This window comes from Culicoides brevitarsis, chromosome 1, assembly GCF_036172545.1.
Source record: "Culicoides brevitarsis isolate CSIRO-B50_1 chromosome 1, AGI_CSIRO_Cbre_v1, whole genome shotgun sequence".
NCBI lineage: Eukaryota > Metazoa > Arthropoda > Insecta > Diptera > Ceratopogonidae > Culicoides > Culicoides brevitarsis.
In genome coordinates this window covers 6,065,299-6,079,108 of record NC_087085.1, presented here as the reverse complement: position 1 = coordinate 6,079,108, position 13,810 = coordinate 6,065,299, and the positions used below count along the sequence as shown (strand labels likewise).

General features: G+C 23.8%; 1 protein-coding gene across 1 annotated transcript in view; it reads right to left on the bottom strand.

The window, feature by feature from the left end:
* Positions 1-1,845: 1,845 nt before the first annotated feature.
* Positions 1,846-13,810, bottom strand: part of LOC134826937 (uncharacterized) — a 29,661-nt gene continuing 17,696 nt past the window's right edge. The window contains exons 3-4 of the mRNA XM_063839448.1: positions 3,238-3,398; positions 1,846-2,132 (exon numbers count right to left, since the gene is read on the bottom strand). Of these exons, the coding sequence (XP_063695518.1) occupies positions 2,073-2,132; positions 3,238-3,398 (221 nt within the window). The 3' untranslated portion in view covers positions 1,846-2,072. The remainder of the gene's footprint in view (positions 2,133-3,237; positions 3,399-13,810) is intronic.

Sequence of the window (13,810 nt, the reverse complement as noted above, 5' to 3'; positions counted from 1 at the left end):
AAGGGAAGTGATTGTGTGTTGATAAAATAAAGAAAGAAAAAAAAAGTCTTTTGACACGTGTTTGAATAAATTAACCTGCTTGCTCGTGTTAATCATTAAAATATCTTCTTTTTCAGACAGTAATCATACTTAATATTCTTCATATTATTATGTATATAGCATCAGGTGACCGGGAGTTGGAGTGCGTTATTTTTAGATTGTTAATAGTATTCTGTGTATTTTTTATATATTTATCATTGGTAATTATTTTATTTTTATATTACAATGCTGTATAATTTTTTTGGTTTATGTACAAACAAACAATTATTATTTTTTTTTTATCATAAAGTTAGAAATTTTTTTTTATTTAATAAGGTGAAAAGAGGAGAAAAGGTGTGCCAACAACAAGTATAACATGAATAAATTTGTTATTTTTATTTATTTACTTTTTTTTTGCTTCATTGGTTGTTCTCTGAACTCTCTTTTTTTCATATATATATTTTTTTGTTTTATATTTTAATTTAATATTACAAGAATAGAAATAATTTTTCCTTATTTTTTGTTTACTGTTTTTTTTTAATATTCTTTCAGAGATATTGTTATGTTGTGTGTTTGTTATAAGAGACAGTAATAATAATTTCGCTGTATAAAAATAGGCTCAAAAATATATTTTTTTTTCATTTCTCTTTGTCTTTCTCAGTTCATCATAACAACTTTTTTTTTAATTTTATATTAAAAGAATTTTCGTTTTTTATTGTTTTATATTTTTTTTTATTTTTGAGGGAAGGACAAGAAGTGACATTATTTGTGTGTTTCTTTAAAAGACAGCGTTTATTGTGTGTGTTTAACATTTTTTTTTTGTAAGAATATTGAATGATTGAAATATATATCTTGAAAGATTTGAACATTGATTGTTATTTTTCTTTTGTATCTTTTTTTTTACATAATTATAATATTGAACTTGGATTTGTCACATGCGTGATTTTTTGAAAAAGACTTTTTTTATTTATTTATTAAAAAATAAAAAAAAAATTGATTTAAAAAATCGGTGGTTATACTGTCAATACAACTTAAACTTAAAAAATGGCACAATATTCTAAAAAAATGTTATATTTAATAAAAACTATATGTTAAAAATGTCCCAATAAGTGCCCAATAATCATTGTTTATATTTATAATTTTTTTTTGTAAATGAAAATAAAACAACTATTAAGTGTTGTATTTGCTATTCTACTTTTTTTTTCATATAGAGCTATCTAGACTAATAAATTGGTAACTATTAGGCCGCCAATTGGAACATGTTTTGTTAGTATTTTTGTTAATATGACGTATAAAAAAGGTTTTTTTGTAAACTAAACATTTTCCCCTTAATTAATAATTATTAATATATAATTAATAATAATATATAAAAATGTGTACTTACGATTTTTTTGTGAGTGTGTTGTTACTTTGCTCGTCTACTGATTTTTTTTTAGTTTTTGTGATGTTGTTGTCTGCTCAGCATTTTTTTTAATTAAAAAATTAACATACCGGATGCTATTATATTTAAGTTTATATACGATAAAAACTAACTATTTAATATAATTAAATAATAATATTATAAAGCTTTTTTATACATACAGCAAGTAATTGATTTTTTTTTATATAATTCTAAAAAATAATTTAAAATTAAATTTTAAGTTAGTACCTTGCAATGTTTTTCTTAAACATACGTCTTTCTGTCTTTTAAATTATTATTTGGAATAGAAAGAGTAATTATAACATTAAAATATTAAAAGTTTTAATGTACATTAAACATAATAATTAAGTTAAAAGTAAGTTTTGCATTATTTTTATATATTATTTCTCTGTTTTCCTTTTTTATTTATGATAATATAAATATATTTATATAGGCTTTGATTTTTTTCAATTTCTTTTTTTTTGTTTTAATATTTTTTTTTTCAATCATAATCATAATGTATATTTTTTTATAGTAGGTGTAATATAATTTTTGTGTTACGTATAATAATAATAATAATTTAATAATATTTATATATGATACAATTTACATTAAAATAATAATATATTCATTAAATTTATTATAACTATAATATCTAACGTCCTCTTGCCCATCTCAGAAGGGCATCTGCTAACACATCTAAATGGGCTTTTGTCTGAAATTAAATAAAAAAAAGTTTATGATGTAACATATTATGTTCGAGACAACAGTTAAATGGACTTTTATATCACATGAGTCCAAGTTTAAAACAAAAAATGTGACAACCCATTCAACAGATGATCAACTTTGTCACATAAAACCATATACTATGTATAAGCAGAAAAAGCACTTTTAATGCTGTTATGGGATTCGCTTGTCATTTTTGCTGTTACTTTTTTTTTTAGAGTAGTTGGAAAATTTTTACAATTTTTTTTTTGCATGTTTTATATACATTTACTACCGTAATTTTTGTCCGTCCCAGCCCAAATTTTTTATTTTAAGAGATAGAGGGCTCAAAGTAGGGTCAAAACATAATGAAATTTTTCAGCCAAGGTATAGTCATCATTAGATTTTCAACTTTCATGCATTTTGTAAAATCTCATCAAAAATTTTCAATGTTTGCTTTGTAACCCAACACTAAAAATTTAAAAATAAAAAAAATATTTTAAAAAAATATCAAAAAAAAAATTTAAAAAAATATTTAAGAAAAATATTAAAAAAAATATATAAATTTGGTTAAAAAAATATTATAAATATTTTTAAAAAATATTAAAATAAAATATTAAAAAAAAAAATATTTTTTAAAAAAATATTAAAAATAGATGAAAAAAAAAGTTAAAAAAATTAAAACATTTAAAAAACGAACTAAAAAGTATAAAATAAGAGCCTTAAAAAAACGCACTAAAAATGATGAAATAAGGGTCTTTTGTTAGCCAAGTCCCTTTGATCAGCGATATTATTAATTAAAAACTCCTTTAAGCCCTTATGTTATACTTTTTAGTTCGTTTTTTAAATGTTTTATTTTTAGTTTTTTTTAACACTTTTTCTTATCTATTTTTTAATATTTTTTTTCATTTTATATTTTTTTTTTGATGAAAAAATAGACGCTAATTCAATTTAACAAGGTCAACGCGAACCACAATAACAAATGGCGCAACTTGATGCTATCCAGGTTAATTACATTAATTAAAAGTGTCAATCAATTCAGTGCACAACAAATACGACAACGACGACGACGACGAAAAAGTGTTCGGAGGACATGCAATTTATTGCCAACTTACCGTTTTATAAAACATACACGCTTGCCTATCCTCGTCTTCTCTACCCGGACAGTCTATAAATCCATCACACAGAACATGATCGTCTATACATCGATATCGTCCCTGTCTATCGGGTGAGGGACATGCAAATCGTTCCATGCCATCAATCGCTGGCGGGCATTCTGCAAAAAAAAAGAAAAATTTTTTATTGAATACTTTTCATCAAAACTCATTTTTTTTCTCTTTGTTTAGAAGTCATTCAAGCCTTTGACGTGCCTAATTGGAAATTAGTAGAAAAAAAATCCTTTGAAATGCCACACAAGAGCCAATTATCATCAGGAGCTAAACAAAGACCATGGCATCATTAGTCTCTGAAGTACGTTTGAAAATGAAAAAAGCGTAGTTGTCGTCGTCATCATCATCATCATCAACAACAACATGCAGCATGAAAGCCATTAGAATAATTTCACACACAACATTGATTTATTTTTTCTCACATTTCCTTGCTTTATTTATAAAAATAGCTGTTTAATGCTTGCTGCCGAGTATTTATCTAGAATAGAACGTTTTTTTTTTGCTTGGAGGCAGTTACTCGTTCTTTCCATTCCTTTGCATTCGTCGAGATTGTGTGTGTGTTGGAAAAACATAAAATAAAATGAAATCTTGTGTTAGCATGTCTGCATTCTTGTCACATAAATTTAATAATATAAAAAAGCCTACATAAAAATAACTTCTAATAAAATGTGTTGGAATTCAGTTATATTTAAATTTATTTTCTATTTTATTTTTAACATGTGAAGGCAGGCGAGCAATGGTCGAGATTTAACCGTAAACCAACACAACAAAAAAAATTATAAAGGTCAAATATAAAAAAAAAGAAAATAATTAAGTGCATCGAAATTTTCCATGAAGACAAAAAAGTTTTTTTTTTACTTTATTTCAATATGAGGATGATAAGATTGGTAATTTTTTTTTAGCTTTTTTACTAAATTAAAATTAAAATTAAAATAATTTTAATTTTAATTATTTTAAAATTTTAATAAATAATTTTAATAATTTTAATTATTTTAATAATTTTAATAATTTTCATATTTTTAATAATTTTAATTATTTTAATAACTTTGATAATTTAAATTATTTTAATAATTTTAATATTTTTAATAATTTTAATAATTTTAATAATTTTAACAATTTTAATAATTTTTAAATAATTTTAAAAATTTTAATTTTAATAATTTTAATTTTTTAATAAATTTAATAATTTTAATAATTTTAATAATTTTAATAATTTTAATAATTTTCATTATTTTAATAATTTAAATTTTAATTCCTTTTTTTTAATTTAATAAATTTTTTTTTACCTAACAATAATTCAAAAAATTACCGTTAGATGGCGTTTTATTTTTTTTACAAATCAGCATAAAATTGTCTAAAAAAGCATTTTGAGCAAATTTTATTATTTTTTCAGAAAATATTCAACTTCAAATCAAATTTAAAAGAAATTTATACTAAAAAGATACAAAAATGATAAAAATTTTAAATAACTCAACAACAGATGGCGCTTTAGATAAAATCAGATCAATTCAAAATTAAAGATGAAACACGAAACAAATTTTCTCATCGCATCATCCTTCTATAAAACAAAAAAGAAACTTAATTTAGAGACATTAGTGGAAAATTTTCTTTTCTTTTTACACGCAGCAGTAGATTAGTGATAAAAATAACATTGTTCCGAAGCAGCACAGAAGAAATGAAGTAGTTTTTGTCGCATTAACTCACATTCTTTATTACATTTTTTTTCTAAGTAGCGAGGCAATGTACTTGTGCTCTGTATTAATATTTAATCGAAAGTAAAGAGTACATGTTGCTGGATTTTCATACTTTGTTGTCACCTGTTGCCTTACCATGACTAACGATCGATTCCTATTCAAACAATTTTTTTTTATTGTTTTTTTAATGACAAAAAAAGGTTTTTTTTTTAATTAATGGACATCTTTTTAAAGAAAGAAATTCCGAGAAATTAATTTTTTTCTCATTACTGAATGCTTCGAGCGTAATTCGAAAATAATGAAAACTTGGATTAATTTCAAATTAAAAGTTTCTTCGGCAACATTAATGATAAACAAATAACGCGATATTTTTAGATCCTAAAAATTGAATGTTTTGAAACAGAACAAAAAAAAAATCAGACTTTTAATTATTACCCTCGTTTATTTTTTTTTTATTTTAGTAAAAAGTCGTCACTCATTTCCCGAGGTTAAAAATTGTTTTGTTAGCCATCAAGGTTACTTTTATGCGCGTTGCCTTTATAAAATATTAACTAGTTCTATGAGCAACATTATTTGTTTGGAACGCGTTATAACTCACAAAAGTACCATAAATTTATTTTGTAAAACAAATATAATTACCGCATGCAATCAGCAATCGCGCGCCCCGTTCATTTTCCGAAGCGGAAACCACAAAGGCGCGTAATGCAATAATTTTCCATTGAAAACAATCAAATCCGTACTGTCGATGATCTTAATTGTATTTGTGTCGTTTTAATTGTGTGTCATCGTATCACAGGCGAAAGTGAGTTTTCTTCCTTGTTTCGGGTTTTCCTTTCATGCCACATATGTATTGTTCACATGAGGAGCCCAACAATTCACTTGAAATGTTTCGAGTGGGCGTTAATTGTGTTTACGTTCCATTTATTTGTTGACCCACAGCAATTTACTCAAATAAATATATATATATATCTGTTGTTTGTCGGTAAGTTATTGCCATCAGCGCGCTCCTTTTGTATGATGCAGGGATGTAGAATACAAAAAATTTTTGATATTTGCGTTTCTTAGATATAAAAACTCAATTTAACTTTAATAAAATTTATTTAAAATGAACGAAATTGATCAATTTTCATATTATTCAATTGAATTTTTATTTTTATGAAAATTTTAATAAAGCGCCATCTAATGTCAAAATTTCAAAAATTTATTTTTTTTTTCGATTTTCTTACAATTCGTTCAAAGTCAAAATTTCAGTCAGAATGCAAAATATTATCAATTTTCATGTTATTTAATTTAATTTTTTATTTTTCTTATTTATAATTTTTTTTAAAGCGCCATCTAACTTCAAAAAAATTAATTGAGCATTTTTGTCAAAAATTTCTTCAAATTTTATAAAAAGTTATGTTATGTGAGTTGAATTATTTTTTTTTTTGTTAATTTTTTGATCGAAATACTTGAATTAACTTTTATATAAAGCGCCATCTAACGTATAAAAATTAATATATTGTTTAAAATTTCTTAAAATTTTATAAAAAGCTTACTTTAACTCAAAATATTAAATAACTTGAATAATTATTTGTTAATTTTTTGATCGAAATACTAAAATTAACTTTTTTATAAAGCGCCATCTAACGTCAAAAAAAATTAATTAAGCATTTTTGTCAAAAATTTCTTCAAATTTTATAAAAAGTTATGTTATGTGAGTTGAATTTTTTTTTGTTAATTTTTTGATCGAAATACTTGAATTAACTTTTATATAAAGCGCCATCTAACGTCAAAATATTAAAAATTTAATTTTTTAAAAATTATTTTAACAATTCGTTCAAACAAAATTACATCTCTGTCTTTGCATGCCTTTGCATTGTCTCTGTGTGTAATAAAGGGAGGGTTAGCGGGCAAATTTTCTTAATGTTTTTTTTCCTTTTTTTTACGTAATATTTTGCTGTTACTACATACATAAGTGTACAAGTAAAATATGCATAAAGTAAAGTAAAATATAAGTTTTTTAAAGGGAGGACAAAAATTTACAACTGTGAACTACTTTTTTCTGTGTTGTCAAGTGATGACACGACTCCGAACAAACATGGTCCGAATCTTTTAGTTACTTGACTGCCCGTCGTTTTCTCCGTACAAATGTCAACTAGTGGGTTGTTTTCTTATTGTTTTTGCTTCCTCTTTTGCCTCGTTTCCCTTCCACGTTACAACAATAATTTTATGCATTTATACAAGTTTTGTTCCCATTTTGTTGTTAACTTGCCTGTGTAATTTTTGTTTTTTGTTTGCATCAAATATGGTCGACGAAAATAAACTTTTTTTAAAACTTTTTTTTTAAATATATTTTTAATATGTATGTTTATTATTAGGATACGGAGTGCCATCACAAACATTCCGCTAAACTTTTTTTGTTTCTCACACGACAGACATTGTTTGGTTTTCATTTTAGTTCACTTAACTCAAAAATAAAATAGTTATAAATTTATGCAATAACTTTTTCCTCTGTGTATTCGCTAAATGCTTCTGAATCGAAATTCGAACAACACAATAAATATTAAAAATGTACGTTTCCGCGTTGTACGTTCGAACAAAAAGTACTTTTGAATAAAATTCTCGAAGTAACTAGGTTAAAATAATTTTATTTTATTTATTTTTTTTTCAACGTAGGTTGAATTGTTGCGCCTCTATCTGGAAATAGGAGCTCAATTAACACAAATGAGCAAAAAAATATCATTAATTAAAACAAAACAAAAAAAAAACACAATGAAAGAAATTTAGTTAAATAGATCAAATTAATGAGTAAAGCCATGGCAGAGAGAGATTACGGAGAAATTGTCATTAGGATGATCGCCCACGATTATTCCGGCAAATGAATGTCTAATGAGCCGTTTTTTGTCGTTGTTGATGCTAAAGCAAAAATCTGGAACGTGAAAATTCGAACAAATTGTGCAATGTTACGTAATCGTTGTGACAAAATAGAACCATTAAACTCAGTTATTTCTATCATTTTTATTGAACATTGACGACGACGACGGCAGAACAAGAGAAAAGTTTTTGGAAAATGAAAAATCGTAAGTGCATTTTGATTTATTTATTTTTTACAAAATTAAATCTGAAATTTAAAAAAAAAACATTTTCACAATCAAAAAAATATCTCAAAGAAATATTTTTAAAAAAATTTCTCAAATAAAAATTTTCAAAGAAAAATTCTTAAAGAAAAATTTCCAAAGAAAATTTCTTAAAGAAAAATTTCCAAAGAAAATTTCTTAAAGAAAAATTCTTAAAGAAAAATTTCCACAGAAAATTTCTTAAAGAAAAATTTTTAAACAAATTTCTCAAATAAAAATTTTCAAAGAAAAATTTCCAAAGAAAATTTCTTAAAGAAAAATTTTTAAAAAAATTCTCAAATAAAAATTTTCAAAGAAAAATTCTTAAAGAAAAATTTCCAAAGAAAATTTCTTAAAGAAAAATTTTTAAAAAAAATTCTCAAATAAAAATTTTCAAAGAAAAATTCTTAAAGAAAAATTTTTAAAAAAAAATCTCAAATAAAAATTTTCAAAGAAAAGTTCTTAAAGAAAAATTTTTTAAAAAATTTCTCAAAAAAATTTATCACAAAAATATTTTCAAAAAAATTTTTTAAAGAATAATTTTCGAAAAAAAATTCTCAAAAAAAAATTCTTAAAAAAAACTAAAAAAAAATTAAAAATAAATTTTAAAGAAAAATTTAAAAAAATAAATTAAAATTAAAAAAAAATTATTCAAAACGGTAAAAAAATTTTTTTTTCGTTATTTTTTTATTACGAATTCAGGAAAGACGTTATTTAATAGCACTTTTCATAGAAATTTTATAAAATGCATTAAAAAAAATCTCAAAAAAAAAAGATAAAAGAAATCGCAAAGAAAAATAGAAGATTTTGCATCCTTAAATTTTTATTGTTATTGAATTATGACTACTCGTTGCACAAATTGCACACAAACAAACACACACACACACACCGAGCTATTTTTATCAACTGTCGTGTTATTGATCCACAGATATTTATCTATCGTACGGACAATATTTATTTCCTTCTAAAACTTTATTGTTGTATGAAATTCTTACTCGCTCATTCTTGCATTTTTTTTTCCAGCCTTCCATTCTTAAAAATAAAAGAAGTTTTTTTTTACGATACCTCGACACATCTTTCGATATCAACACCATCATCATGCCACATTTAATTCATGGGAGTAGAGCAAATCCATTGAAAGACGTCGTACGGCGAGTATCATCATCATTTTTGATACAAACACACGTTGGATGGGTACGAAAAAGTACAAAGCAGAGCTTCCGTACGACATTTTACGAAAACTAAAAAAGGCGCCAGCTCGTCCAGACAATATGGGGGTGGTTTTATATTGATATCACTCCGTTCTGCTTTACTTTTTTTTTTGCGTTTGTGTGTGGATTCTCTCTCCTGTTGTTGTAATAATCTGTGAAATGTGTGTTTATCAAAGTCTGTCGATGCTCGCTACTGCATGGAACTTGCATCAATGCATCCTACTTTTCCGTGTTCGTTCGTTCGTGTACGTCGCCGTGTTTGACATTTTTGTGTTTGTTCAACTTTGCTGTCGATAAATCTTTGGGACATCAGAGCTTTTTGGACAGGTTGAATTTCCTCCCGTTTTTTTCTCTCATGAAAATTCGAAAAAACAAATCCGGCGAGAAAATTAGGTCAAAATTTTTCGAAATTTAATCGTTAACTCGAAATTTTTCATTGATCCCGTTAAAAGTATTTAGCAACCCACACACAAAAGTCACAAACAAGTTTATAGATTTTTTGTGTGGTAGCACCAAAAATTGCAATGAGGTAAAAATTTTTTTGAAATGAATCCAAGAACTTTTCATACGTAGCCACCCGACATCAACTCCTTCATCTTTTTTTCTGTCGCGCTGCTTGTGTGGCGAGGCATGTCGGTAAAATGTAGGTGTTTCTTCGGTTTTGAAGACACTTTTGAAGAATCAATAACTTTTTTCTTCTGTATCCCAAATTCATTTTTTTCTTCGAAAAATCCTCACGGAGAAAAAGAAATGTAGTTCAACAAACTATTTATTGCATTAAAAATTCATTCTGTGCTTAAGTATTACGTATTGGTTTGATTGTTGACTTCATTTGACATGTAATCGTTTTAAATATTCGAAAAGGTCATCAATAACGTAAGCAAATCAATTAAGTATAGTATTTTTTTGTATTGATGTCAAGTACTTATTAAAGGGATTGTTTGTTAATGAGAAACTATTTATTTAAAGCATGAAATGTCATGAGTCATTTTTTTCGTTTCGTCATCAAAAAATGGATAAGGATATGATGAAATCATCGAAAATATTGTGAAATTCAACTTCTTCCTCTATTCACTCGATTTGAGAAGTCAATGGAGAGTGAAAAATTCGAGTCCTGTTTCATGAATTTTTTTAATATTCAATGCAAGAATTTTTTTTGTTTATATTCAAGATTTTTTTTTGCATTTTAGCTTTAAATGTAAAAGTAAATGTTTCTTAACTTAGATTTAAATTAAAAAATTTACTTATTCTTCATATATTTTTTTGAATATTATTTTTCATTTAAAAAAAATTAAATTTTGCATTTTTAAATTTTTTAAAATAATTTTTAAGAATTTCATTTTTTTTATATATTTCAAAAAAAAAAAAAAATTATTTAGGTTTCCAAAAATTTTATGAATTTTTGTTAAAATATTTTCAATTTTAAATATTTCCTTAATTTAAAAAAATTATTACTTTAAATTTCATTTTTTTTTTTAAATTTAATTATTTTTTTTAAAGTTTTCTTTGAAAATGTTTTATTTTTTTTACTATTTTTCTTATTTTAAAATTTTATTATTTATTTTCGAATTTTAATTTTTTCATTTAAAAATAAAATAATTTTCCATTTTTTTCCAGTGATTTCTTCCTTAAATTAATAAATATTTTTTTATTATTTTTCTTTTCATCAAAAAAAAAAATTCGAAATTTGGAAAAAAATTATCTCTTTGTCAAACGCCTTCGTAAGAAACTTTTTTTAAACAAAATTTTTCATAAAAAAAATTCAAAATTTAATATTTTATTTCAAATTTTATTTTTTTAAAATTTATTTTTTTTTTATTTTTTTGAGATTTTTCTTATTTATTTCGAAATTTTGATTTTTTTCAAATATTTTTTTTATTAAAAAAAAAATTGTTTACTCTTTTAAATATTTTTTGAATTTTTGTTAAAATATTTTCAATTTTTAATATATTCTGAATTTTATTAATCTCTTTTTTATTGTTTTAATTAGTTAAACTTTTAAATTTTATTTTTTTTAATATTATTATTTATTTTTAAATTTTATTTGAAAATGTTTTTTTAGTTTTGAATTTTTTTATTATTTTAATTTTATTTATATTTTATTAATTTTTAGGTTTTCAACGTAATTTTTAATAATTTGAAGAAAAAATAATTTTCATGGAAAACTACCGACCCAAAAAGAAAGAAGAAAAGAACGAAATGAAAGCAATGGCGACAACGACGACGACAAACAAGAGACTCGTACAACATTTTTTAGCACAAGAAAATATGAATGAATGTATCATGCGGGTCGCGTTACGTTTCCTTTCGCTATCTATCTATCAAATTATTGTCGCGCTTTTTCTCTCTCTTTTTTCACATTTCTCCTTTGTCGCACACACGATGTGTGACGTCAATACAAGTAGCTAATGTGTCTCCATAAATTTATGTCTATGAATGTAATAATTTATGGCTGATATGTAAAAACAGACACATTTTCACATATCGCGCGCGACGTGAGCCTTACGATGCTTTTGGGCTGCATTGAAGATAGCGCACATCAAAATGAATAATAAAACATCGCACATCGCACGAAGGAAATCTGTGTGTTGTAATTTTATGTAACGCACGACATCGAACAAGCCAAGCAAGCGACACAAGTTCATTCATTTATATTTTATCACCCTTTTATGTCGATTTTCCTTTCGTTCGTTAATATCATTCACCTAAATTGCTTTTTTTTGTGTGTTGGACGAAAATATCACATTCATTTATAAAACACACAAAGCTGTGAAAACGGAGAAACGACTAGAGGTTATGTAAGCAACAGGTGCGAAATTACACAGACTTACAATATATTAAAATGTTTAACATGGAGGCACACACACACACATATCAGGTGAATATTCCTTTTCCTTCTGTTCCGTTCCGCCGCACACAAAATACACACCTTAACAGCGACGTCAAGAGAACGAGAGTCGAGGGCATGAAAAATACATGATAAAAATTTACAGATTATATATTAATATGCTAAAGCTAAATTTAGCCATCGTGGCTTTTTTTGTGTGTGAGACTCATTCGTTGTAAGCTTGTTATGCGAAATTTGTGTTTGTGTCATAAAATTTGCTCCGCTAAGCAATTTCTGTGGAAATTTTACGTTTTGTTAAATTAAAATAAGTTTTATTTCAATGAATTTATGATTTTTTTTACCCATGTTAAGGGCTCAATATGGGATTTTTATTTCAAAATCATGCGAAAAATTTAAGATTTTATAAAAAATTATATTTTTGTCAAAATTATGAATAATAAAAATTTTTATGAAAATTCTAATTAATTTAATTCAATTGATTAATTTTAATTAAATTATTAAAAAATATTTAAATTATCTAAATTAGTTTATAGAATAAACAAATTATTTAATTTTTGTTTTTTTTTTTTATTGAAAATAATAAAAATTAATTTAAAAAATTAATATTAATCATTTAGTAACAAATTAATGTTATTAACTAAAAAAAAATTTAAAAATAAAATTGAAAAAAAAAATTAATGAAATAAAATTAAAAAAAAAATTAATGAAAAACGCAAAATTTCCAGATTTCTTAAAAAAAATACATTTGAGAAAAAATTATGAATAAAATTTTTGTGAAAATATTAATTAGATAATTTTTAATAAAAAAATATTTAATTAATTACCTTTTATAATTTCATAATTATTCAAAATTTTATATTTTTTCTAAAGCAATAAATAAAATTATTTATAAAGTTTCAAAATAATTTTTAAAATAATTCTAAAAATTTTAAAAATATTTAATTTTTAGTAAAATTAATAAAAGAACATATACCTACTACAAAAATTATAATAAATAAAATTAAGTTAATAAAAATTATTTAAAAAAAATTAAAATAAATAATTTAGTAATAAATTAAAGTTATTTAATATTTTAAAAAATTTATAAAAAATAAAATTATGAATAAAAATTTTATGAAAATATTAATTAAATAAATTTCAATAATTAAAAATTTAAAAAAAATAATTTTTTTATAACTTCAAAATTTTTGCTATTTTTATAGAAAATATAAAAAAATTAATTAAAAAAAAATAAAAATATCATAAAATTTAAAACAAAAATTAATATTAATTTTAATGAAAAACGCAAAATCTTCACATTATAAAATTTTTTGAACTCAAAGGCAGACAAAAATTCCTAAAATATTCACAAGCAAAAAAAAATCTAATCTGTGTGTAACATGAGTGTCCCATACAAAGAAAAAACAAAAGAAGAAAAAAAAAAACATCAAACACGATATCTGAGCAGTTTAATGACATTTGACTGTCGATTCATATCACTCAAGCAGGAGGTATTTGATTTGATGTTTAGCGTGCTCGTTTTAGCTCAACAATCGCCCACGACACGAAAGTAATTTAAGGACCTCATAAAACATGTCAAAGGAAATTAATTTCGTAAAGAGCTTGTGTGTGTGTGCTCAATTGAACGTGACCAAAAACCCTTTTGTCTCGGGCTTTTGTGTATTTTGT